The sequence below is a fragment of the Carcharhinus amblyrhynchos genome, chromosome 21, assembly GCF_965287045.1.
Source record: "Carcharhinus amblyrhynchos chromosome 21, sCarAmb.v2.hapA, whole genome shotgun sequence".
Classification (NCBI taxonomy): domain Eukaryota; kingdom Metazoa; phylum Chordata; class Chondrichthyes; order Carcharhiniformes; family Carcharhinidae; genus Carcharhinus; species Carcharhinus amblyrhynchos.
The window spans coordinates 3,761,507-3,789,215 of record NC_137344.1 but is presented as its reverse complement, the minus strand read 5'-3'; the positions used below and the strand labels follow the sequence as shown (position 1 = coordinate 3,789,215).

At 48.0% G+C, this 27,709-nt stretch overlaps 1 protein-coding gene across 7 annotated transcripts in view; it reads right to left on the bottom strand.

Moving 5' to 3' along the window:
* stxbp4 (syntaxin binding protein 4) overlaps nucleotides 1-27,709 on the bottom strand; it is a 184,824-nt gene that overhangs the window by 96,113 nt on the left and 61,002 nt on the right. For all 7 annotated transcript variants that reach the window (XM_080209276.1, XM_080209277.1, XM_080209278.1 and 4 more), the window contains 5 exons: nucleotides 22,666-22,772; nucleotides 19,294-19,522; nucleotides 18,845-18,908; nucleotides 11,398-11,495; nucleotides 1,957-2,053 (listed from right to left, as the gene is read on the bottom strand). In XM_080209276.1, the coding sequence (XP_080065402.1) occupies nucleotides 1,957-2,053; nucleotides 11,398-11,495; nucleotides 18,845-18,908; nucleotides 19,294-19,522; nucleotides 22,666-22,772 (595 nt within the window). The remainder of the gene's footprint in view (nucleotides 1-1,956; nucleotides 2,054-11,397; nucleotides 11,496-18,844; nucleotides 18,909-19,293; nucleotides 19,523-22,665; nucleotides 22,773-27,709) is intronic.

Here is a 27,709-nt window from a genome sequence, read left to right as displayed (position 1 = left end):
CTGCAGTGGCTGGAGGAGGAATGTTGTTGCCGCATCACCCAGAATATGCTCAGAGTGTGAGATTATTCTTACACTTGTCTTCCATCCATGTGTCACTTCCGCACCAGTAACAAGCAAAGCTCAAATTCAGGAACTCTCATTTGTTTCTGAGCTCTGATTCCTGGAGTCACCGTTTCCGTTTTAATGATGCCTCATTTTTAAAATTCTCTTCATTGTTTTCAAATCTCTTCCCTCCTCTAAAGCTTCCTTTGGTCACCAAGTATCTCCAATCCTGGGCTCTTGAACATCTCCAATCACTCCACCATTCACTGCCATGCCTTTGGCTGCCTGGACCCTAAGCTCTGGAATTTAGGCCTAAGTTAGGCCTGATCTGGAGCACTGTGTCCAGCTCTGGACACCCTACTTGAGGAAAGATGTGAAGGCATTGGAAAGAGGAGATTGACAGGAATGATTCCAGGGATAAATAATTCTAGGGATGAGGATAGATTGGAGAGGTTGGGTTTGTTTTCCTTTGAGGAAAAAAGTGCTGAGAGGAGACTTGATAGAGATATTCAAGATGCTGAGGAGTACGGACAGGGTAAATAGTGAAAAATGGTTCCATGTCAAGAGACCATTAAGAATTAAAGAGCACAGGTTCAAAATAATTGGCAAAAAGAGAAGTGATGTGAGGAAAACATTTTTCGCCCAGAGGTGGTTGGAGTCTGGAACAAACTTCAGTGAGTTAGCATTGCTGCACCATTGAACCAGGGACCTGGGTTCGATTCCTGGCTTGGGTCACTGTCTGTGTGGAGTCTGCATGTTCTCCCCATTTCTGCACGGGTTTCCTCCGGGTGTTCCAGTTTCCTCCCACAGTCTGAAAGACATGCTGGTTAGGTGCACTGGCCGTGATAAATTCTCCCTCAGTGTCGGAGTATGGCGACTCGGGAATCTTCACAGTAACTTCATTGCAGTGTTAATGTAAGCCTACTTGTGACACTAATAAATAATTTCTTTTCAGAGGATGGTGGAGGCAGGTTTGATTGAAGTGTTTAAAATGGAATTGGATTGCTATCTGAAAAGAATGTGCATGGTGACTGGGATAAGGCAGGCGAGTGGGACTAGGTAGCCAGTGCAGACTTGATGGGCTGAATGGTCTCTTTTTGCATTGTAGAGATTCTGTGATTCTGTGAATTTCCTCCCTAAATCTCTTCAATTCTCTTTCTTCCTTTAAGATGGTCCTCAAAACCTACTCCTTTCTGGCAAGCTTATGCTCACCTGTCCTACTATCTCCTTGTTTAAAGTTTAAAAGTTTTTATTTATTGGTATCACAAGTAGGCTTACATTAACACTGCAATGAAGTTACTGTGAAAATCCCCCAGTCACCACACTCTGGTGCCTGTCTGGATACACTGAGGGAGAATTTAGCATGGCCAATGCGCCTAACCAGCGTGTCTTTCAAACTGTGGGCGGAAACCGGAGCACCCAGAGGAAACCCACGCAGACACGGGGAGAACATGCAGACTCTACACAAACAGTGACCCAAGCCAGGAATCGAACCAGGGTCCCTGACACTGTGAGGCAGCAGTGCTAAATACTGTGCCAGCGTGCCTATGGCTTGGAGTTAAACTGTTGTTAGGTAACGCTCCTGTGAAGCACTTTGCGACATTTTGCTCCACTAAAGGCACTGTATGAATACAGGTTGCTGTTGTTGTTGTAATGTTTCCCCACCTCAGCATCAAGAGGCATGCAGTAAGCTTTGCCTTCCTACTGCACGAGGAAGGGGGTGGAAAGGTTGTCAACATCTCATCCCCGGTTCTGCTCTCTCCCCCTCTCTCTTTCCCAATCAATTAAGGGGGATTGGATTGGAGACTGGGCGGAAGTCCAAAGATGAGCATTGGGGTGGGGCTTCAGGATAAGAGCTGGAGGGTATGAGGCGGAGAATCGTGGGCATGGGACGTAGCTGTGAGGAACACTGACCTCCATAAGCCACTGTTCCCTTGGAGTCCACTTGAAGTTTCTGCCGGAGGCTTTGCTGCTGCTCTTCAGTTGGATCGATGCCCAGATATCGGAGTGCCTGGAAAGGAACAGACAAACAGATCAGATTCCACATTTGGAAAGCAAAGTTAACAAGTCTCATCTTCCTGAGTAATTGACTTCACTAACCTCCTCTCTCCCACACCCCTTCCTCAAACTAGCCCCCCCACATACACAACCTTGCTGTCCTTATTCAACGTTCAGCTGAGCTACATTTGGGGCCCCACATTGTTTTATTGTCAATATCCTGCTCTTTGCTGCTCCCTTCTCTCTAAATTCTCCTTCTTCTCAATTGTAGAATGGCTGCAGCGCAGATGGTCATTCATCCTGTTGCGTCAGTGCTAGCTCTCAGCAACTTACCTAGTGCCAAACCCCCTGCCTTTTCCCTGTAACTTTCTGAGGTTTTAACTTTCAGATAATGATCCAATTCCTTTTGAGTTGGAGATGTTGGCGTTGGGCTGGGGTGGGCATAGTAATTCCTTTCGGAATGTCTCGATTGAATCTACCTCCACCTCACTCTCAGGCTGCGCATTTTAGATTCTAACCACTCGCTGTGTAAACAGGATTCTCCTTATGTCACCATTACTTCATTCGCCACTTACCTGTGTCCTTTGCTTCTCGACCCTTCCACCAATGGAGACAGTTTCACTCCATCTACTCTGACCAGGACCCTCTATTGGAACACCACTAACAAATCCCCTCCCAACATCCTCTTCTCGAAGGAGAAGAGTTCCAACTTCTACCCTTGTCTGTCCAGGCCTGACAAAATCAAGCAGACATCACCCAGCAACCAAAGCAATAAAGCAGCAAGTTCAGCATGTGGAGAGAATGCAGCGGGTTTCTTTTGGGTCTCCTGTAAATAGCGAGTAAGCAGCTGAGATTATTCGAGAACAAACATACATACCTCCAACTGTCCAGGGGCATCTTCTCCAAACTATCTACATAACTGAAGTTCCTCCATAATGGATTCTTGTGAATGCGCTCTCTCTAATGCCATCACATCTTTCCAAAGGTGGATGCAATACTCTAGTTGAGGCTGAACCAGTGTTTTATCCCATCTCTTTAACAAAGCTTTCTATCACCCTCCATTTCCTCAGCACGTACTTCCTTGGCATGTTGTTTTAGGCTCGGAGCAGAGTATAAACTGGTGATGATTGAGGAACTAACTAGATATCTGACAGTGGAGATTTATAAAAAAACTAGTTCTTTTAATTAAAAACTATTCTCCACAAACTAGAGGTTTTTGCTCAGGTTTCCCTGCCTGGTCAGCTACCTGGTCATTTGCACAGGAGATGCATGAGAAGTGCAGTCAATGATCACAATAATTTACAAATTGGATCAAAAATTGTGTTGGGTAAGTCTCCAATCTGTAGGAGGAAGGCAAATGCACCTTAAAGATATTTTGGAAAGAAAGCACAAAGTTTTAATTCATAACCTCAGACCAGCCAAAAGGTTTCACAGCCAGTGAACTGTGGTCCCTGTTATACTGTACAGAATGTGATATTGCTGCACAGTCTTATATAATCCAGCATCCCACTGGTGTTATCACAGAACGGCACAGTGGTTAGCACTGCTGCCTCACAGCGCCAGGGACCCAGGTTTGATTCCCGGTTTGGGTGACTGTGCAGAATCTGCACGTTCTCCAGCGCCTGTCTGGGTTTCCTCCCATAGTCCAAAAATTAGATGGACTGGCCATGTCAAATTGTCCCCTTAGTGTCCAATGATGGTTAAGGGAGATTGTGTGGTAAATATGTGGTGTTACTGGGGTAGGACCTGGATACAATGCTTTGTTGGGAGAGTCAGTGCAGACTCAATGGGCCGAATGGCCTCCTGTACTGCAGGGATTCTATGATAAGTGGTTTCACTTTTTTCAGGTGAGGGTCAAAGGGAAGAGAAACTAACTGCAGCCTCCCATTGAAGACTTCTCAAATCTCCTCTCGACCTTCTCTTCTCTAAGGAAGAGGCCCCCGCTTTCCCAACCTTTCCATGTAATCAAAGTCCCTCATTCTAGGAATCACTTTTGTCAATCTTTCCTGCGCCCTCTCTAATGTTCATGATTGGACACAGTATGACGGCGTTAGGTAGCAGTCTACTCAGACCTGCAGGCCTGCCAATATCAAGCAGACTTCACCCAACTACCAAAGACATAAAGGAGTGAGTTCAGTGAGTGGAGAGAATGCGGGAGGTTTCTCTGGGATCGCCGGTAAATAGCGAGTAACCAGCCGAGGTTATTTGAGAACTAACATACCCTCCAGCTGACCAGCGGCAGGGCTGATATCAGATAACACATTTCCCATCTTGCTGCCTAAATCACAGCTAAGATTTCTTAGCATTGCTTACTGTGAATGAAGGGTGTGTCTGTGCTTGAAAGAACTACAGAAATTTTTACTTTCATTGCTGCTGACCTTGTAAATCAAACGCTGATTTTCTCTCACTAACTCAGTTAAAAAGTCCAAATGACTCAGTAATGTTATTGTAACATCAGTAGTGGCATGAGATATGTTATTCTTATTTCTTTGAAAGGATTAAACAAATGATTGAATCTATTTTTTTGTCTACCGATTCAACACCATGTTCACAGCTATAATTTATATGCCGGCTGGAACTTGGGTCAATCAGATTCCTCTCTTTGCGTAACTGTCCACCTCTCTTGTGCTCACTCAGCCTCTCCCATTCTTTCTCATGTTCTCTTCTTTGTGCTTTCTTGTAAAGCTTTCACCATCACTCCTTCTCCATGTCTTGCGATGTCTTTGTAACATCCTGATGCTGCTAGGGACCAGATCAGAAACTCCAAGGTATATTACGAAGTTAGACTAGACTTGACCCCAACTGTTTTTCTAATTTGCCATCAGTGTGAGGATAAGGTGTTTCACTCCAGGTGCGATTTTATTGACACACTAGGAAGCTTTCATCAAAAATTTTATTCTAACAATACAGTTTAACTATAATGAATGAGACAGCATGGTGGCACAGTGATTAGCACTGCTGCCTCAGAGCACCAGGGGCCCAGATTCAATTCCTGGTTTGGGTCACTGTTTGTGCGGAGTTTGAACATTCTCCCCATGTCTGTGTGGGTTTCCTCCAGGTGCTCCAGTTTCCTCCTGCAGTCCAAAAGACATGCTGGTTAGGTGCATTGATCCAAACAGGCGCTGAAGTGTGGTGGCTAGGGGATTTTCACAGTAACTTCATTGCAGTGTTAATGTAATTCTTACTTGTGACTAATAAATAGACATTAAAATCTCTTCCATCATTTCTCTAATTAGAAAACCCATTGCGTGTTTCTCTTTAGGATCAGGGAATAATTTGAAAACTCTACAGTGTCTTAGAGGCTTCTGGGAAAATCAACCAATTTCTCCTGTCCTCGTGCCATTTCACTTCACTCTTAGAAAATGGGATTTATGAAGAATTCACAACTGCTTTCAGCCTCTGACATCAAATTCTTTTCTCAAATTTTCCACATTACCATGTTCTCTGGTCTATTTATTATGAAATATTCAATCACACCCAGTGGAACAGATTTTGGTCATAAGGCAATATCTTCAGGGTAGCTTCCTTCCCTCACTTCAGCTGCAGGAGAATGGGCTCGAGTCGTATCTTGTACTTCCATTCCCATTTCAGAGTCCACTTCTGGTTCATCTTTTTCAGGCAATGTGTTATCTCCGGAAATCAGTAAGTCAAAGTCATCAGACAAGCTACCAGAACTCTTTGAGGATGGATGTGCAGTTTGTGCACTGTTCAATATCTCAAACTTTTTTGAAGTGAAGTGCCAGACTGTCTAACTTTGTCCTTTTGCCTCATCTTCAGCTTTCCCTGTTTCCTGATCGCCAGATCCATTGTCTTGATTTCAATGAATATGAATTTCCAGGAAGAGCAGGTTTCTTTTCCTCCTTAGCCCTGGGAGTCAGGTTGCCACTATGGACCTTGATGGCCTTGTTTCAGGGTGCCTGGCTATGGCGTAGTCTTGCCCTCACCTGTCCAGCCCTCCTCAGCCCAGGTCTGGGAATTGTGTCGCCTCTACTGATGCTCCCCTCGATGACCTAAGCTCGCAGCATGGTGGCTCACAGGCTGCCTCCGGACCTGTAATGAGGTCCTTGTTAAAACACCCTATTGGTCTTCCAAATTGCTTGCTGTGGTGGTGGTAGTGCTAACTCAGGGAGCCGGAGTTGCTGTAGTAACATGTACATTACAGTCCGGAGCTATGGACGGTGGTGACAGAGGCTCCAATTTTCTTTTCGTATCAAGGCTGACCAGGAATCTCTCCTGCTCTTACCGCCTGCCACTGGTGTGTGTTGGAAGGATTGGCAGGTTGATACTCAACTCCTTTGGCCGTGTTATGAACACATGTCATCAAGTGCTGGAGTGGGACCAGAACCTGGAGCTTCTGCCTCAGAGGCAGGAACATTTTCCACTGGCCTCAACATGCTGATTGCTGATGCTGAATGTTACCTTTCTGTGATTGGTGTACAAGGACACCCAGATCCCTCTGAAAACCAACATTTCCCAGAGTCCCAACCATTGCATTACAGCCATTTAAAAAATATTCTACCTCTCTCCTTTTCCTACCAGAGTGGATAACTTCACATTTCTGCATTTTATATTCTGTCTGCCACATTCTTACATCCACTTAACCTACCCAAGTCCTTTGGTAGCCTCTTTACATCCTCCATATTGCTTTTCTTACCACCTAACCTTGTATCCCCAGCAAATAGGATACACCACACTCAGTCCCTTCATCTCAATATAGATTGGAAACAGTCAAGTGTTTGTGAGGAGTCAGCTCAGAGTGGTGTCTGCTGAGTTTTCCAACCACTCATGGACCTGAACTGTGCGGCATTGACTGATCTGAGGTGATAGAAAAATCCTGAGGCTGTGCCTCCACTAAAATCCTTGTAGCAAAGATATTTCCAATACACTAAAGCTGGATATTTAATCAGCTCCAGCTTGCAGAAGGAAAAAAAACTATTAAAAGGATTGTAAATTTAACCATTGTAAAAAGAACCACACAGTCACTGATGGATTGCCATAGCAACTTGACCACTGCAACAAAAACTTAATCCAGGACAACTGGAGACATCTGAATCCTTGCCTATTTAATATGGTTATAGCAGGGAAAATTCTACCATTTGTGCATTGCACTTGGAGGAACTTATTTCCAACCATCCCTGGGATATCGTTCATTATTTGATCCTTTTAAAGTGAAGCAGAAGTTAGATTTGGACAGAGATGAGTTTACACATGACTGTTCCAACCTCACCTTTCACCTCCATAAGTTCATAAGATATAGGAGCACAATTAGGCCGTTCGGCCCATTGGGTCCACTCTGCCATTCGATCATGGCTGATGTGTTCCTCATCCCCATTTTCCTGCCTTCACCCCATAACCTTTCAACCCATTACCAATTAAACATCTGTCTAACTCCTCCTTAAATTTACTTTGGGCTCCCAGCTTTGGGGTAGCGAATTCCGCAACCCTTTGGGAGAAGTAGTTTTTCCTTAGCTCTAAGGAGTTTTAAATTTGCTACCCCTTATCCTGAGACTATGATCTCTCATCCTAGAATGCCCCACAAGAGGAAGCATCCGCTCCATGTCTACTTTATCCATACCTTTTATCATCTTGTATACCTCATTTTGACTTCTCTTCATTCTTCTCAATTCCAGACAGTATTGGCCTAAACTCAATCTCGCTTCATATGACAAAACCCTCATCTCTGGATTCAATCTAGTGAACCTCCCCTGAACTGCCTCCAATACCACTACATCTTTCCTCAAATAAGGGGACCAAAACTGTGCACAAAAATCTTCCTCACAGCTTCATATCTGTGCTGGCTTACAAACGACCTGGCTACAAGAGAATGCATTTTCACCAGAATGTAGTGCACCTTCCTGACGACAATGAACCAGTTACGCGTTTATCTTGATTATAAGATTAGTTTAATGGAGACATTTGATTTCTACAAGGTAATTGCCAAATAAAGAGGCATAGAATCATAGAATTTCATAGTAAAGAATCATAGTAAAGAAGGAGGCCATTTGACTCTTTGAGTTTCCACTGACAACAATCCTACCCAGGCCCTATTACTGTAACCCCACATATTTACCCTGCTAGTCCTCCTGACACTAAGGAACAATTTAGAATGGCCAATTAATCCTGAATCTAGTGTGTCCAACCTTGTCGGAATTTCATATCGTTCAATTTGATCTCCTCTCTTTCTCCTAAATTCCAGTGAATATAGACCCAGTCAACCCAATCCTGCCACCAGTCCCCAGCGTCAACATCCTGGGGGCTGCCCTTTGAGCAGAAACTTACCTGGACTCACCACATAAACATAGTGTCTACAGGAGCAGGTCAAAGGCTAGGAATTCTCTGGTGAGTAACTCACCTCCTGACTCCCCAGAGCCTGTCCACCTTCTACAAGACAGAAGTCAGGGGTGTGATGGAATACTCCCCACTTGCCTGGATGGGTGCAGCTCCAACAACACTCAAGAAGCTCAACACCATCCAGGACAAAGCAGCCCCGCTTGAGTACCATGGGAGTACCACCTCCTGCAAGTTCTCCTCCGAGCCACACACCATCCTGACTTGTAAAAATTTCGTCATTCCTTCATTATCGTTGAGTCAACATCCTGGGACTCCCTCTCTAACAGCACTTTGGGTGTACCTACACCTCATGGACTGCAGTGGTTCAGGAAGGCAGCTCACCATCACCTTCCTAGGGATAATGGGTAATAAATGCTGCCTAACCAGTGACACCCACAACCCATAAATGACCAAATAATGTCCATCTTTCTTGTGGATAATAATTTGTTTACTTTAGAGTTTGTGCCTGAAGGTTCTTAAGAAAGAAACTCTCATTTAAGTTAAATACATTAAACCTTGTGGGGATAAAAAGGTCTTTCCCTGCATTCAAGTGCAAAGTGACATTGCACCTTCTGGTTCCTTACGCGTAACAATAAAAACCATCAGGAACATTGAAACTGAGGCACAGAGAGGTCAGCACTGAGCCCGCCGCTGAAACTGGCACAGAGAGAAGATCATCACTGAGCCCGCTGCTGAAACTGGCACAGAGAGAAGATCATCACTGTGCCCGCTGCTGAAACTGGCACAGAGAGAAGATCATCACTGAGCCCGCTGCTGAAACTGGCACAGAGAGAAGATCATCACTGTGCCCGCTGCTGAAACTGGCACAGAGAGAAGATCATCACTGAGCCCGCTGCTGAAACTGGCAGAGAGGGAAGATCATCACTGAGCCCGCTGCTGGAGCTGCTTCTTATCCCTTCATCGATGTATTCCAAGAAGTCTCACAATAGCAAGTGACTCACTTGATGAAGGAGCAGTGCTCCAGAAGCTCATGATTCCAAATAAACCTGTTGGGCTTTAACCTGGTGTTGTGAGACTTCTTACTGTGCCCACCCCTGTCCAACGCCGGCAACTCCACATCGTGGATATATTCTGTGCGCTTGCTAACTGGAAGCAGTTGAGGAGAGGGCTGTAAAACACTTTAGTGACTTTACAGGTTTTAAACCAAGGAGAAACAATAAAATTCACAAAATTCAATATATTTATAACACTTGGTACACACGCCAGCTGCAATTTAACGCAGGAAAATATAAAGTGCTTCGCTTTGGGAGAAAGACCATGGGGTGGTATGATGGAAATGGTGCTGTTGGACAGCTGTGAAAGCTGAGGGTCAGGACTAGTTGCTGTGGTGGTTGGGAATGTGTGTGAGGTAAATAGGGTACTGAGTACAAAACTGAGGACGTCACACTGAACCTGGGGGAGACTGTGACACACTTGCTGGATATTACTGGATGAATAGGCCTATGACGATGCTTTGAGGAAATGGGTTCAAATCCCATCTTAGTGAAATTTAAATGAACAAAATATAATGGAATTGGTGACCATTACAACTGACATCGATTGCTGTAAAAACCCATCTGGTTCACTAATATCCTTTAGGGAAGGAAATCTGCCCTCCTTACCTGGTCTGGCCTACGTGTGACTCCAGAGCCACGGCTGACTCGTAGCTGCCCTCTGGAATGGCCGAGCGAGACACTCAGTTCCAGGGCAACTCGGGATGGGCAACAAATGCTGACCCAGCCAGAGAGGCCCACATCCCGCAAAAAAAAAAGGAAAAAACCTTTCTCTAAGTTAACAATTCAGTTACGTGGAGATTGAAGAAGCGGGCATTGTTTTCCTTCCAGCGAGAGGGTTATTGGGAAAATTCATTGAGATTTTGAAACTTGAGAGGTTTTTTATATTCCAGCCTAGGATGGGGCATTTGAGCGATAAGAAGAGACTGGATAGGCTTGGATTGTTTTTTCTAGATCAAAGAAGGCTGAGGGGAGACATGATTGAGGTGTCTAAGATTATAAGGAGTGTGGACAGGGTGGATAGGGAGCAGTTGTTCCCCTTGGCTGAGGGGTCAATACGAAGAGATTGGCATAGTTTTAGGGTGTGAGGCAGGAAATTCAGACGGGATTTGAGAAAAAAATCTTTTTAAAAATTTATTCGTGGGACGTGGACATCGCTGGCTGGGCCAGCATTTACTGCCCATCCCTAACTGCCCTTAGAAGGCAGTTGAGAGTCAACCACACTGCTGTGGCTCCGGACTCGCATGTAGGCCAGGCCAGGTAAAAATGGCAGATTTCCTTCCCCAAAGGACATTAGTGAACCAGGTGGGTTTTTCCGACAATTGATGATAGTTTCATGGTCATCAATAGATTCTTAATTCCAAATATTTCTTTATTGAATTCAAATTTCACCATCTGCTGTGGCAGGATTCGAACCTGGGTTCCCAGGACATTAGCTGAGTTTCTGAATTAATAGTCTAGCAATAACACCACCAGGACATCACCTGCCTCATCAAATGGCGATGGGAATTGGGAACGCACTGCCTGGGACGATAGTGGAGGGTAGAAAGCTTACAACCATTAAAAAATGTTTGGACGAACACTTGAAATATCACAACATTCAAGGGTATGGGACAAGTGCAGGAAAATGGGATCAGCATGACTTTAATGGTAGATATTGTCGGTGCAGACTCGATGGGCCGAAGGACCTTTTCTGGGCTGTAAGATTCTATGCCTCTAAATCATTTCCCTTGGCAACTAGGTCAGAGGTCAGAGATTGAAAATAATTGATCAAGGAACGAGAAGAGAAATTTCTCCAAGTGGGAGGTTGTTATGATCTGGGACACTTTCAGAGAGAGAATCAGATTCCATGGGAATTTTCGAAAGGGGGATTGGATGTGCAGTTGGAGAGGATTAACTTGTGAGATTCTGGCGAGAAAGCTGAGGTGTGTGACTAAGTTGGACGGTCATTTCAAGGAGTAGCACAAACACAAATGGGCAGAATGGCCACCAAGCTAAATAATCAATAACTTACCATCTCCAGCTTCTCCACTTTCAGACGGAAGCTGTGGTTGAGAGACAATGATCTCCCTCGGACAGCAGAGCCCTGTGTCCAGGCTGGGGTCACACTAACTGCAGGGAAAGTGAGCAAAGCTTTGAGTTACTATTTGTTTCCGTGACACTGTTTTCCATGTGATTCTGTCACTGTTTACATCTCACATTCCTCCTGAGAGGTCACTGCCAGCCCTCTGCAGGAAGCTCCATGGACAATACTGGGGAGAGAGGTTCTGTACAAGGTTATTGGTATGTTACTCCAGTTTGTGGGATCTTGCTGTGCAAACATTTACTGTCACATTGACTATACTTCAGAATCATTCACTGTAAATCACTTTAAGATGTGTGAAGTTGTGAACAGATCTGAATAAATCAGTGATTGGCAGCCTGGGCTGATAAGTGGGCCACATGAAGCCACAGGATTGAAACCAGGCTTGTTCACTAACCATCACTCCATGGATAAGATTCAATATGTTCAAATATCTGCCAAATATTTCATAACGTGTTATTGCAAATGTCTGCTCACTTATACATTAATAAAACTGTCATCAACTTCAAATGGTAAAAACAAAAGAAATATTGATGATTGGACACAGGGGGAGTGCACGGTTCTCACAGTCAGTGCTGTGAGCCATCAGCACGCACCTCACTCTGGCTTTACGTGTGAATCACATCAGTCACACCAGCAGGAAAGAAACTACATCGGTAGAAACCTGCAGAATCTGGCAACTGACCAGTATGCTCCGCTCTGACCGGTACATTCTGCACACTGACCAGTGCACTCTGCACTGACCGGTACATTCTGCACACTGACCAGTGCACTCCGCCCTGACCGGTACATTCTGCACACTGACCAGTGCACTCCGCACTGACCGGTACATTCTGCACACTGACCAGTGCACTCCGCCCTGACCGGTACATTCTGCACACTGACCAGTGCACTCCGCCCTGACCGGTACATTCTGCACACTGACCAGTGCACTCCGCACTGACCAGTACACTCTGCACTGACCGGTACATTCTGCACACTGACCAGTACACTCCGCACTGACCGGTACATTCTGCACACTGACCAGTATGGTCCGCATGGATTGGTATATTCCGCACACTGACCAGTACACTCCACACTGACCAGTACAGTCCACACTGACCGGTACATTCCGCACACTGGCCAGTACAGTCCGCACTGACCGGTACATTCCGCACACTGACCAGTACAGTCCACACTGACCGGTACATTCCGCACACTGGCCAGTACAGTCCGCACTGACCGGTACATTCCGCACACTGGCCAGTACAGTCTGCACTGACCGGTACATTCCGCACACTGACCAATACAGTCCACACTGACTGGTACATTCCGCACACTGACCAGTACAGTCCACACTGACTGGTACATTCCGCACACTGACCAGTACAGTCCACACTGACTGGTACATTCCGCACACTGACCAATACAGTCCACACTGACTGGTACATTCCGCACACTGACCAATACAGTCCACACTGACTGCTACATTCCGCACGCTGACCAGTACAGTCCACACTGACTGGTATATTCCGCACACTGATCGCTACACTCCGGACTGATTGGTACACTGTACACTGACCATTAAATCCATTATTGACGGGTACACTCTGTACTGACCGGTACACTGCACATTGACTGGTACACTCTGCACTGACTGGTTCACTGTACGCTGACTGGTACACTGCACACTGACCGGTACAGTCGCACTGACTGGTACACCCCGCACTGATTGATACTCTACACTGGCCGCTAAACTGTGCACTGACCGGTACACTGTACACTGATCACTAAACTCTGCACTGACCGGTACACTGTACACTGATCACTAAACTCTGCACTGACCGGTACACTGTACACTGATCGCTAAACTCTGCACTGACCGGTACACTGTACACTGATCGCTAAACTCTGCACTGACCGGTACGCTGTACACTGATCGCTAAACTCTGCACTGACCGGTACACTGTACACAGATCGCTAAACTCTGCACTGACCGGTACACTGTACACAGATCGCTAAACTCTGCACTGACCGGTACACTGTACATTGACCCGTACACTGCACACCGACCGGTACAGTCACCCTGATCGGTACACCCTGCACTGACCGATATTTACACCGAGCGCTAACTGTGCACTGACCGGTACACTCCACACTGACTGCTAAACTCTGCACTGACCAGTACACCCTTCATTGATTGGTACATTATGCGCTGACCAGTACAGAATGCACTGACCAGTACACTTGCAGTGACCAGTACACTGCAAACTAACCAGTACACTGTACACTGACCAGTACACTCTGCACTGATCGGTACACCCTGCACTGACTGGTAGACCCCGCACTGACTGGTGCACTGCATACTGACCAACACACTGTGCACTGACCAGTACACTGCACATTGACCTATACACTCTGCACTGACTGCTACACTGTGCACTGACCAATACACTGCGCACTGACTGGTACACTGTGCAATGACCGGTACACTGCACACTGACCGGTACACTCCGCACTGACTGGTACACCCTGCACTGACTGGTACACTCCGCACTGACCGGTACACCCCGCACTGACCAGTACACCCCGCACTGACCAGTACACCCCGCACTGACTGGTACACTGTACATTGACTGGTACGCTGCACACTGACCGGTACACTGCACACTGACCGGTACGCTGCACACTGACCGGTACGCTGCACACTGACTGGTACACATGTTAACTCGGCATTAGACTGTGTGTGTCATTTGCACGGACTTGTGAAACTCATGCTGGATGCTGAAACCAGAACTGCCACTCTCAGCCCCTGGCTTGCTCCTTCCCTCCCCCGCACCCCCCCCCCCCCCCCCCCCCGTCGTCCTGCAGTCAGTCGGTGAATTAGATGCACACAGATGCTGGGTACAAATACCTGCTGGCTACACCGAGTGCAACGGATGGTGGGGGTGTGGGGGAGAGACGCCTCCGCAATTCTCACTCCCACTGATGACCTGATAATACACAGTTTCCAAGGCAACTGCAAGCACTGTGAGACGTGGAAGGTTTCTTGTTACCTGCAAACTGTGTGAACTATTGATCGTGGCCCTCTGAACAAAGGGAAATCTGAGAGAGCGGTTCCTTTGTTGTGATGTGCTGCAGCCTCTGCACACAGCATCTTCACAAACATGGAATTAGTTCATTGATTCAGCTTCCTTCAGCTAAAAGAAAAACATTGAATTCATTTCCTTTCATTACTCAGAGACTGCCTGTCAGATCGAGGTGATTATTCAGATTTTCGGTGATGAAGGAGATTCACTGTAAGCAATGAGGCCAGTTGATGCAAAATGTTTGCGACTGTCAAACTGAAAGCATCAGATTATCAAGAGAATACAGCATGCTCGCTAGAGTCAGATACAGAGTAAAGCTCCCTCTACACTGTCCCCCATCAAACACTCCCAGGACAGGTACAGCATGGGGTTAGATACAGAGTAAAGCTCCCTCTACACTGTCCCCCAACAAACACTCCCAGGACAGGTACAGCACGGGGTTAGATACAGAGTAAAGCTCCCTCTACACTGTCCCCCATCAAACACTCCCAGGACAGGTACAGCACGGGGTTAGATACAGAGTAAAGCTCCCTCTACACTGTCCCCCCATCAAACACTCCCAGGACAGGTACAGCACGGGGTTAGATACAGAGTAAAGCTCCCTCTACACTGTCCCCCCATCAAACACTCCCAGGACAGATACAGCATGGGGTTAGATACAGAGTAAAGCTCCCTCTACACTGTCCCCATCAAACACTCCCAGGACAGGTACAGCACGGGGTTAGATACAGAGTAAAGCTCCTTCTACACCGTCCCCCATCAAATATTCCCAGGACAGGTACAGCACGGGGTTAGATACAGAGTAAAGCTCCCTCTACACTGTCCACATCAAACACTCCCAGGACAGGTACAGCACGGGGTTAGATACAGAGTAAAGCTCCCTCTACACTGTCCCCCCATCAAACACTCCCAGGACAGGTACAGCACGGGGTTAGATACAGAGTAAAGCTCCCTCTACACTGTCCCCATCAAACACTCCCAGGACAGGTACAGCACGGGGTTAGATACAGAGTAAAGCTCCCTCTACACTGTCCCCCATCAAATATTCCCAGGACAGGTACAGCACGGGGTTAGATACAGAGTAAAGCTCCCTCTACACTGTCCCCATCAAACACTCCCAGGACAGGTACAGCACGGGGTTAGATACAGAGTAAAGCTCCCTCTACACTGTCCCCCCATCAAACACTCCCAGGACAGGTACAGCACGGGGTTAGATACAGAGTAAAGCTCCCCCTACACTGTCCCCATCAAACACTCCCAGGACAGGTACAGCACAGGATTAGACTGGGGTAGTGGGTCAGATCTCAAACAAAGACGAGACAGAATACAGGAATGAGATAGAGAATCTGGTGAAGTGGTGCGGCAACAATAATCTCTCCCTCAAATTTCAACAGAACAAAGAAAATTGTCATCGACTTCAGAAAGCGTAAAGGAGAACATGCCCCTGTCTCCATCAATGGGGACAAAGTAGAAAGGGTTGAGTGCTTCAAGTTTTTAGGTGTCGAGATCACCAACAACCTGTCCTGGTCCCCCCAATGCCGACACCATAGTTAAGAAAGCCCACCAAAGCCTCTACTGTCTCAGAAGACTAAGAAAATTTGGCTATGACTCTCACCAACTTTTCCAGATGCACCATAGAAAGCATTCTTTCTGGTTGTATCACAGCTTGGTATGGGCTCCTGCTCTGCCCAAAGCCACAAGAAACTACAAAAGATTGTGAATGTAGCCCAGTCCATCACACAAACCAGACTCCCATCCATTGACTCTGTCTACACTTCCTGCTGCTTTAACAAAGCAGCCAGTATAATTAAAGATCCCCACGCACCCCGGACATTCTTCCTTCCACCTTCTACTGTCGGGAAAAAGATACGAAAGTCTGAGATCATTTCCCAACCGACACAAGAACAACTTCTTCTCTGCTGCTGTCAGACTTGTGAATGGACCTACCTTGCATTAAATTGATCCTTCTCTACACCCTAGCTATGACTGTAACACTACATTCTGCACTCTCTCCTTTCCTTCTTTATGAATGGCATGCTTTGTCTATGTAGCGTGCAAAAAACAATACTTTTCACTGCATGTTAATTTATGTGACAAGAATAAATCAAATCAAGTCAAAGGTACAGACTAAAGCTCCCTCTACACTGTCCCCATCAAACACTCCCAGGACAGGTACAGCACGGGGTTAGATACAGAGTAAAGCTCCCTCTACACTGTCCCCATCAAACACTCCCAGGACAGGTACAGCACGGGGTTAGATACAGAGTAAAGCTCTTTCTACACTGTCCCCATCAAACACTCCCAGGACAGGTACAGCACGGGGTTAGATACAGAGTGAAGCTCCCTCTGCACTGACTCCATCAAACACTCCCAGGACAGGTACAGCACAGGGTTAGATACAGAGTAAAGCTCCCTCTACACTGTCCCCATCAAACACTCCCAGGACAGGTACAGCATGGGGTTAGATACAGAGTAAAGCTCCCTCTACACTGTCCCCATCAAACAGTCCCAGGACAGGTACAGCACGGGGTTGGATACAGAGTAAAGCTCCCTCTACACTGTCTCCCATCAAGTACTCCCAGGTCGGGTACAGTGTGGAGTTATATAGGGAGAGGGGGATTTTCTAGCCGTGTGCGCCCCAAGACCAGAGGTTCCTGCCTGAGGCCAGTGTACCTTTAAATGGCGCGCTGGTTTCTCTGTCCTGCCCGCTATGATTCAGGAGGTGGGCAGGATGTGAAATTTCCGGCCAGTGTACCACTCACTCTGCCTCGCTGCGTGACCTGTATTTTGTATCTGACACACTGTTTCCTCGCTGACTAACAATTATTGATTCCTTTGTTGAACCTATAAAGGAGTGGGTTTCCCTTTAAGCATGAAATTAAAATCAAAAGATAGGCTTGCGTTTCCCCAACGGCTCTGGTAAGCTTGGAACCTCCCAGCCAAGCGAATACTTTGAAAGTTAGTCACTGTAATGATGTAGGAAACACAGCAGCCAATGCTTTAACAGCAAGATCCCAACGAGCAATGCAATGATAAGCTGTCTCGGTGATGTTGTGGGCAGACACTGGGAGAGTGCCACTGCCCTGCTGTAAAATACTACACTGGAGCAACATCCTGATTTGTCCGTTCATGGCATGTGAGTGTGCCGACAAGGTAACCCAATACTACCATCTACATTTGGACATGGACTGCTTCAGTGTCTGAGGAGTTGTGAATGGTGCTGAACATTGTGCGGTCATCAGCAAACATCCCCACTTCTGACCTTATGACGGAGGGAAGGTCATTGACGAAGCAGCTGAAGATGGCTGGACCCAGGACACTCCCCTGAGGGACCCCTGCAGTGATATCCTGGAGCTGGGATGACTGGCCATCCACTACCACAACCATCTTCTTATGTGCCAGCTATGACTCTAACCAGTGGAGAGTTTTCCCCCTGATACCTATTGATTCCAGTTTTACTGGGGCTCCTTGATGCCATACTCAGTTGAATATGGCCTTGATGTCAAGGGCTGACACTCTCACCTCACCTCTGGAATTTAGCTCTTTTGTCCATGTTTGAACCAAGGCTGTAATGAGATCAGGAGCTGAGTGACCCTAGCAATACCCAAACTGGGCGTCACTGAGCAGGTTATCGCTGAATAAGTGTTGCTTGAAAACCCCTTCCATCACAGGAATACCCATTTAGTTAACACTGATGCTCTTGGAAAGAACCCTGAGACCAGGGAAGCACTGGGAGAGATTGGGAATACCGGAAAGAGTGGGATACTGGAGAGAGATTGGGAATACCGGAAAGAGTGGGAACACCAGAGAGATTGGAGATACTGGAGAGATTGGGGGTGTTGGAGAGAATGGGCATACCAGAGAGATTGAGAATACCGGAAAGAGTGGGAATACCGGAGAGGATAGTGGAATTGGGGAGGTTTCGGGGAACCAGGAGAGATTGGTGGGACTCGGGGTGGGGGATTGGTGGGACTCGGGGTGGGGGTGGGGGATTGGTGGGAGTCGGGGCAGGGGTGGGGTGGGGGATTGGTGGGAGTTGGAATGGGGGTGGATTGGTGGGACTCGGGGTGGGGGGATTGGTGGGACTCGGGGTGGGGGGGGGATTAGTGGGACTCGGGGTGGGGGGGTGGAAATTGGTGGGGCTGGGAGAGATTGGGGCACTGGGAGAAGAGGTTTCAAAAGCCTGCTTTCCATTGCCCAGTTTGCCCTGAAGAGAATAACATTCCTCTGAAAAGGAAGATAATTGCTCTGTGAACTCGGATGATATTCGCCTGGGATTTGGGATACAGTGTAAGCATGGCAGTCTTTACCTGTACAGGCTGCATCAGGTGACACCACAGGAGACTGATCTGTCTTGTTACATTCCGATGTGACCTGTACAAGAAAATCATGGACAGAACATCAAGATACAGATGCCAGGGTCCCACCGCTCCACATCCCAATCTACAATTCCCAGCACTTCACCATTTCCACCCCATTCAACTCCAGAATTCACCCCCACATTCTTTACAAAATACCCCTAGCACTGACTGTATCCTCCCCCTGTCCCTGTAACCCCCAGCACTGACTGTACTCTCCCTCTGTCCCTGTAACCCCCAACACTGACTGTATCCCCCTGAACCGACTGTACCCTCCTCCGTAAACCCCAGCACTGACTGTACTCTCCCTCTGTCCCAGTGACCCCCAGCACTGACTGTATCCTCCCCCTGTCCCTGTAACCCCCAGCACCGACTGTACCCTCCCCCATCCCGGTGCTTACCTGGTTAGTTCGGGCAGAAGCTGTGCTGTCTGTCTCGGGCTGGGGACTCACTGCCAGGGCTGGGTGGAGGCTGGGGGGTGGTGAGAGGAAGCTGAACCCTGCAGGTTTTTTGACATTGCCAGTGGCAGTGGGAGATGAGGGAGGCACGGTGCTGGGATTGACCAGGTTACTGTCAGAGTCAGGCTGACTGATCCTCCGCACGAAGGCAATCTCTACCGATCCCTCTGGCCTGCGACACATACATGAAGACACAGACTTCAGAAAAAAAACTCAAACGTGTTAACAAGAGTGACGTATCCAATCTCTGTACGGACAGGCCTGGCACTCTGTCCAGCCGTGGACACAAACCATCAACAGAGAATCAGCTGTGATTGGATTGAACAGTGGAATTGTCTGGAAAGGCCATTGCTGCTCCCAGTTTGTCCGTCTGTACTGTGACTTTCCCTGACGGAGAATCCACACACGGATTTGAGACCAGAGAAGATGAAAGGAAGTGCTAAAATGGCAGAGAAACAGGAGCAGGAGGCCAATCGGCCCCCCAGCCTCATACAGGCTCAGCCATTCAGACGGTCAACAGTTCCCCAAATCCAGTTACCAACACTGAAAACATCCCAAACTGCCACATGGGAACAGGATCAGAGAATTCCTACAGTGCAGATGAGGATATTCGGCCCATTGAATCTGCACTGACTCACCAACAGAACATCTTACAGGCCCACTCACTCGACCCCATCACACTAACCCCACATATTTACTCCTCTAGTCCCCTAACCTACACATCATGAGACACTAAGGTGCAATTTAACATGGCCAACCCACATAACCTGCACATTTTTGGACAGTGGGAAGAAACTGGAGCACAGGAGAGTATGGTAGGATGAGAGAGGAATTGGCGAATGTTGATTGGGGGAGTGTGTTGGAAGGTAGGTCTGCTGAGGAGCAGTGGAGGATCTTAAAGGAGATCTTTCTTGGTGCTCAGCAGAAATTTATTCCGATGGTTAAAAAGGATCGTAGGAGGAGAGATAATCAGCCGTGGATAACGAAGGAGGTGAAGGAAAGTGTTAAACTAAAAGTGGAGGCGTTTAGAGTAGCTAAGAGTAGTGGGCGAGAAGAGGATTGGGAGAGGTTTAAATGTCAACAAAGATTGACAAAGAAGTTGATAAAGAAGGGTAGGAGAAACTATGAAGCTGGGCTAGCACTTAATATAAAAAAGGATAGCAAGAGTTTTTACAAATATATAAAAAGGAAGAGGCTGGCTAGGGTGAACGTTGGACCCTTAGAGGATGAGAGGGGTCAAAGGGTGGTGAATCTCTGGAATTCTCTGCCCGTTGAAGTGGTGGAGGCTACCTCGCTAAATATTTTTAAGACGCGGGTTGATGGGTTTTTGATAAGTGAGGGGATTAAGGGTTATGGGGAGAGGGCGGGAATGTGGAACTGAGCCACGACAGATCAGCCATGATCTTATTGAATGGCGGGGCAGGCTCGAAGGGCTAGATGGCCTACTCCTGCTCCTATTTCTTATGTTCTTATGTTCACCCGGAGGAAACCCATGCAGACATGGGGAGAACATGCAAACTCCACACCGGCAGTGAGCCAAGGCTGGAATCGAACCCAGGTGCCTGGTGCTGTGAGACAGCAGTGCCAATCACTGTGCCACTGGGGCCAAACAAAATTTGACTGTGAGTCGCAGAAGGAGGAATTGGACAGGTGAACAAAAGCTTAGTCGAGGAGGAAAGCTTTAAGAAGCGTTGCAGAGGGAGAGAGAGCCTGTGGTAATTCCTGTCTCCGTCACCACCACCCTTTATTGAGAAGCAAATAAAAAGGTCACTCTTATGGTTTACAGTCAGGTAGTCTTCACCTTGGGACCTACAACTCTGGTCCAGGTAAAGTTAGGAACATAAGAACTAGGAGCAGGAGTAAGGCCATTCGGCCCCTCGAGCCTGCTCCGCCATTCAATAAGATCATGGCTGATCTTTTCATGGACTCAGCTCCACTTACCCGCCCGCTCACCATAACCCTTAATTCCTTTACTGTTCAAAAATCTATCTATCCTTGTCTTAAAAACATTCAGTGAGGGAGCCTCAACTGGGCAGGGAATTCCACAGATTCACAACCCTTTGGGAGAAGAAGTTCCTCCTCAACTCAGTCCTAAATCTGCTCCCCCTTATTTTGAGGCCATGCCCCCTAATTCTAGTTTCCCCCGCCAGTGGAAACAACCTCCCAGCTTCTATCTTATCCATTCCCTTCATAATCTTATACGTTTCTATAAGATCTCCCCTCATTCTTCTGAATTCCAATGAGTATAGCCCCAGTCTACTCAGTCTCTCATAATCCAACCCTCTCAACTCCGGAATCAACGAGTGAATCTCCTCTGCACCCCCTCCAGTGCCAGTAAGGAGACCAAAACTGTACACAGTACTCCAGGTGTGGCCTCACCAGCACCTTATACAGCTGCAACATAACCTCACTGTTTTTAAACTCCATCCCTCTAGCAATGAAGGACAAAATTCCATTTGCCTTCTTAATGGAATTTTGTCCATAGTTATAAGGACAAGTTATAAGCCTCACTGACTGCTTCCCAGTATAGGATGGATATGGAACAGTAAGGGGACACTTTGGGGTGAATATGGAGGTGGATACGGGGTGGATGTGGGAGTGGATACGGGGGGTGGGGGGGGTGGATATGGGGGTGATAGGTAAACAGGACTTGGTGAGAGTTTGGACAAGCAACAGAGCTTTAAGATAGTCACTAATAAACCCAGCAGAGAATTCAGGAGAAGCACCTTCACCAGAGTGTTAAGTTTAGAGGAAAAAGCAAGGTGGACTTTTGGTGAAGGAAGAAGGAATAGAATCATATGTTGACAGGATGATAGATCATCGAATAGGTGGTATATCAGCATGGACCAGGTGGGCTGAATGGCTTGTTTTGTACAGTATAGTCTATGTAATTCGATGTAAATAGCTCAGTGCTAATGATAGAATCCCTACAGTGCAGGAGGCGGCTATTTGGCCCATTGAGTCTGCACTGACCACAATCCCACACAGGCCCTATTCCCTTAACCTCATATATTTACCCCACTAATCCCCCTGATACTCGGGGCAATGCAGCATGGCCAATCCACCTAACCTGCATATCTTTTGGACTGTGGGAGGAAACCGGATCACCCAGAGAAAACCCATGCAGACACGGGGAGAATGTGCAAACTCCACACAGACAGTGACCCGAGGCTGGAACTGAACCCAGGTCCCTGGCGCCGTGAGGCAGCAGTGCTAACCACTGTGCCACTGTGCCGCTCTAATGTGTGCCGTGCCAGTACAGAATGCTTATTCTCTCCCTCCACCCCCCCACCCGCGTCACACTGTGCTACATACCTGAGTTTCAGTCTGGTCAGAATGCTCCTGGCCTCTTCCTGAGTAATGGATATCAGGGACTCCTTGTTGATGGACACCAGCTGGTCTCCGGGTTGCAATCTTCCATCCTGCCGGTAACACAAACAGCATATTATGGGATGTGGGGCAGGAGGATCCATAATCCTCACTGAAGGCTGAGTGTGCCATGAAAGCACGGCAACAGGAGAGATAGAGAACATCTGCTGCTGTATAAATCCCTCCCTGAGTGCTGGAGGGGGCAGTGAGCAGATACAGGGATTGGAGAGGGTGCTGGAGGGGGCAGTGATCTGATACAGGGATTGGAGAGGGTGCTGGAGGGGGCAGTGAGCAGATACAGGGATTGGAGAGGGTGCTGGAGGGGGCAGTGAGCAGATACAGGGATTGGAGAGGGTGCTGGAGGGGGCAGTGAGCAGATACAGGGATTGGAGAGGGTGCTGGAGGGGGCAGTGAGCAGATACAGGGATTGGAGAGGGTGCTGGAGGGGGCAGTGAGCAGATATAGGGATTGGAGAGGGTGCTGGAGGGGGCAGTGAGCAGGTACAGGGATTGGAGAGGGTGCTGGAGGGGGCAGTGAGCAGATACAGGGATTGGAGAGGGTGCTGGAGGGGGCAGTGAGCAGGTACAGGGATTGGAGAGGGTGCTGGAGGGGGCAGTGAGCAGATACAGGGATTGGAGAGGGTGCTGGAGGGGGCAGTGAGCAGATACAGGGGTTGGAGAGAGTTGTGGAGGGACAATAAGCAGATACCGGGGTTGGAGAGGGTGCTGGAGGGGGCAGTGAGCAGATACAGGGGTTGGAGAAGGTGCTGGGGCTAAAAGGAGCCATGAAATGTCCTTGAGCAGCAGGGCAAAGGAGAATCCCATGGTATTTTATACGTATATCAGGAACAAGGAGATAGCTAAGGAAAGAGTAGGCCCACTCAAGGACAAAGGGAAGCTATGTGTGGAGCCAGTGGATGAGATCCTTAATCATTACTTTACATCGGAATTCACCAAAGAGAGGGACATTCTCATAAAAGTTGGCAAGTTATGTTCCAGCTGTATAAAACTTTAGTTTGGCCTCATTTGGAGTATTGTGTGCAGTTCTGGTTGCCACACTACCAGAAGGCTGTGGAAGCTTTGGGGAGAAGATTCACCAGGATGTTGCCTGGTCTTGAGGGTGTTGGCTATGAGGAGAGGTCATAAGAACATAAGAAATAGGAGCAGGAGTAGGCCATCTAGCCCTTCGAGCCTGCCCCGCCATTCAATAAGATCATGGCTGATCTGTCGTGGCTCAGTTCCACTTTCCCGCCCTCTCCCCATAACCCTTAATCCCCTCGCTTATCAAAAACCCATCAACCCGCGTCTTAAAAATACTTAGCGAGGCAGCCTCCACCACTTCAACGGGCAGAGAATTCCAGAGATTCACCACCCTTTGAGTGAAGAAGTTCCTCCTCAACTCCGTTCTAAACTGCCCCCCCTTTATCTTGAGGCTGTGCCCCCTAGTCCTACTGTCCTTTCTGAGCGGGAAGAGTCTCTCCACCTCTATCCTATCCATCCCATTCATCATCTTATACGTCTCAATGACTGGAGTTCTATGAGGATGTGTCTAGGGCAGTGGATAGAGGAGAGCCGGTGGATGTGGTCTTTCTAGATTTTCAGAAGGCGTTTGACAAAGTACCTCACAAGAGGTTATTGCAGAAGGTCAAGGGACATGGAGTTGGGGGTAGGGTGTTAGCATGGATAGAGGATTGGTTGTCAAATAGGAGGCAGAGAGTGGGGGTCAACGGGTGCTATTTGGATTGGCGGATGGTGACTAGTGGAGTGTCCCAGGGGTCGGTGCTGGGGCCTCAGCTATTTACCATTTATATAGATGATCTGGAGGAGGGAACCGAGTGTAGAGTGTCGAAATTTGCTGTTGACACCAAGATTGGGGGAACGGCAAATTGTGCGGAGGGTGTGGAGAGTCTGCAGAAGGATCTAGATAGGCTGGGCGAATGGGCCAGGAAATGGCAAATGGAATTTAATGTTGGCAAGTGTGAGGTGGTCCACTTTGGTAGGAAGAATGGTAGGAAGGACTATTACTTACGGGGCGAAAAACTGCAGCAGGCGACGGTGCAGAGGGACCTCGGGGTCCTTGTGCATGAGTCGCAAAAACCCAGCTTGCAGGTGCAGCAGGTGGTCAGGAAGGCGAATGGGATGCTGGCCTTCATAGCGAGGGGGATTGAATATAAAAGTAGGGAGGTCTTGCTGCAGCTGTATAGGGCATTGGTGAGGCCGCAGCTGGAGTACTGTGTGCAGTTTTGGTCGCCGCACTTACGCAAGGATATTTTGGCCTTGGAGGGAGTGCAGAGGAGGTTTACTAGGCTGATACCGGAGTTGAGGGGGTTGAGCTATGAGGAGAGGCTGAATAAACTAGGCTTGTACTCGTTAGAGTTTAGAAGAATGAGGGGAGATCTCATTGAGACATATAAGGTCGAATAAACTCGGACTGTTTTCACTGGAAAGACGGAGGGGAGACCTGATAGAGATCGACAAGATGATGAGAGGCACAGACAGGGTGGATAGTCAGAGGCTTCTTCCCAGGGTGAAAAGGTCAACTACAAGAGGGCACAGGTGAGGGGGGGAAGTTTAGGGGTAACATGAGAGGGAAGTTTTTCCACACAGAGAGCGCTGGGTGCCTGGAACGCGCTGCCAGAGGAGGGAAGCAGGCCCATTAGCAACATTTAAGTAGAATCTTGATACGACACGGGGTGGGGTGGGGGGATTGTGTGCGAACAGAGGGATAGAAATCGCTTACGGGCAATAAATGGGTTGAAATATTGTCAGAAGTCTCACAACACTAGGTTAAAGTCCAACTGAGGAAGGAGCAGTGCTCCGAAAGCTCAAGATTCTGAATAAACCTGTTGGACTTTAACCTGGTGATGTGAAACTTCTTACTGAGTCCACCCCGGTCCAACGCCACACCGGATCCAAACATGGATTAGAAATTGGCATAGGCTTGTTGGGCTGAATGGCCTGTTCCTGGGCTGTCTTGTTCTTTATATACAGCATCAGCCGCATAAACTGCCCAGGGATGTACAAGTCAGGGTTAATGTATTTTCACGGATGCTTTTCTCTCAATGTCTCTCTCCGTCTCCTCCAGTTTGCCCCTGGTACCTCAATGTTCATTCTCACTGTGTTATGCTCCTTGGCCAGAGGCCCACCCTCCACTGTCCCAGCCAGGGAGACGGTCTTTGCTGTGACTGTGTGCGGGGAGTGCACGGGACTCAGGCCGCATTACAGCAAAGGTCACATCCACCCTCAGCCAATCTCCATGGGGAGGGAGAAGTCAATGGTCAAAGTTCGTGTACTGCATGGCTGACCTTTCCTTGCTCTAGCCTGGGAAATATGCAGACTGATTATAATCCACCAACTGTAGACACAGTTAGTTTTCAGAGTAATTATTAACCAGAATGATCCACAGTGTACATTCCTGATCAAATAAACACGCAGGACAGCAGTGAGAGGGAGGCCTGTTTCACTCAATAATCTACAGAGTGTCTCCAGGAGGGATGGAGCTGGAAAACTGCAGAAATACAGGATGGGGAGAAAGTGTAATCCATATCACTGTGGCTCTGAACATCTCCATTTTCCAATTGAAAGAGTTGCATTTCCAAACATTCCCGCGGTTCCTCAATGATTCGCAAGCACTGAAGTGTAATGGGAGCTGCACTGAGGTGTAATGGGAGCTGCACTGAGGTGTAATGGGGAGCTGCACTGAGGTGCAATGGGGACTGCACTGAGGTGTAATGGGGACTGCACTAAGGTGTAATGGGAACTGCACTGAGGTGTAATGGGGACTGCACTAAGGTGTAATGGGAGCTGCACTGAGGTGCAATGGGGACTGCACTGAGGTGTAATGGGGACTGCGCTGAGGTGTAATGGGAGCTGCACTGAGGTGCAATGGGGACTGCACTGAGGTGTAATGGGGACTGCACTGAGGTGTAATGGGGAGCTGCACTGAGGTGTAATGGGGAGCTGCACTGAGGTGTAATGGGAGCTGCACTGAGGTGCAATGGGGACTGCACTGAGGTGTAATGGGGACTGCACTGAGGTGTAATGGGGAGCTGCACTGAGGTGTAATGGGAGCTGCACTGAGGTGCAATGGGGACTGCACTGAGGTGTAATGGGGACTGCACTGAGGTGTAATGGGAGCTGCACTGAGGTGCAATGGGGACTGCACTGAGGTGTAATGGGAGCTGCACTGAGGTGCAATGGGGACTGCACTGAGGTGTAATGGGAGCTGCACTGAGGTGTAATGGGAGCTGCACTGAGGTGTAATGGGAGCTGCACTGAGGTGTAATGGGGAGCTGCACTGAGGTGTAATGGGAGCTGCACTGAGGTGCAATGGGGACTGCACTGAGGTGTAATGGGGACTGCACTGAGGTGTAATGGGAGCTGCACTGAGGTGTAATGGGGACTGCACTGAGGTGTAATGGGAGCTGCACTGAGGTGCAATGGGGACTGCACTGAGGTGTAATGGGGACTGCGCTGAGGTGTAATGGGAGCTGCACTGAGGTGCAATGGGGACTGCACTGAGGTGTAATGGGGACTGCACTAAGGTGTAATGGGAACTGCACTGAGGTGTAATGGGAGCTGCACTGAGGTGTAATGGGAGCTGCACTGAGGTGTAATGGGAGCTGCACTGAGGTGTAATGGGGAGCTGCACTGAGGTGTAATAGGGGCAGCACTGAGGTGTAATGGGGGCTGCAGAGTATTGGAGTGTCAGCACATTCAGGAATCTACTATATTGTTTTGCCATTGCACACAGTAAGATCCCACACCTTGATAACGATCAGATAGAAACATAGAAGATAGGAGCAGAATGAGGCCATTCAACCCCTCGAGCCTGCTCCATCATTCATTACGATCATCCAACTCAATAGCCTAATCCTGCTTTCTCCCCATAACCTTTGATCCCATTCGCCCCAAGTGCTATATCCAGTCGCCTCTTGAATATATTCAATGTTTTGGTATCAACTACTTCCTGTGGGAATGAATTCCACAGG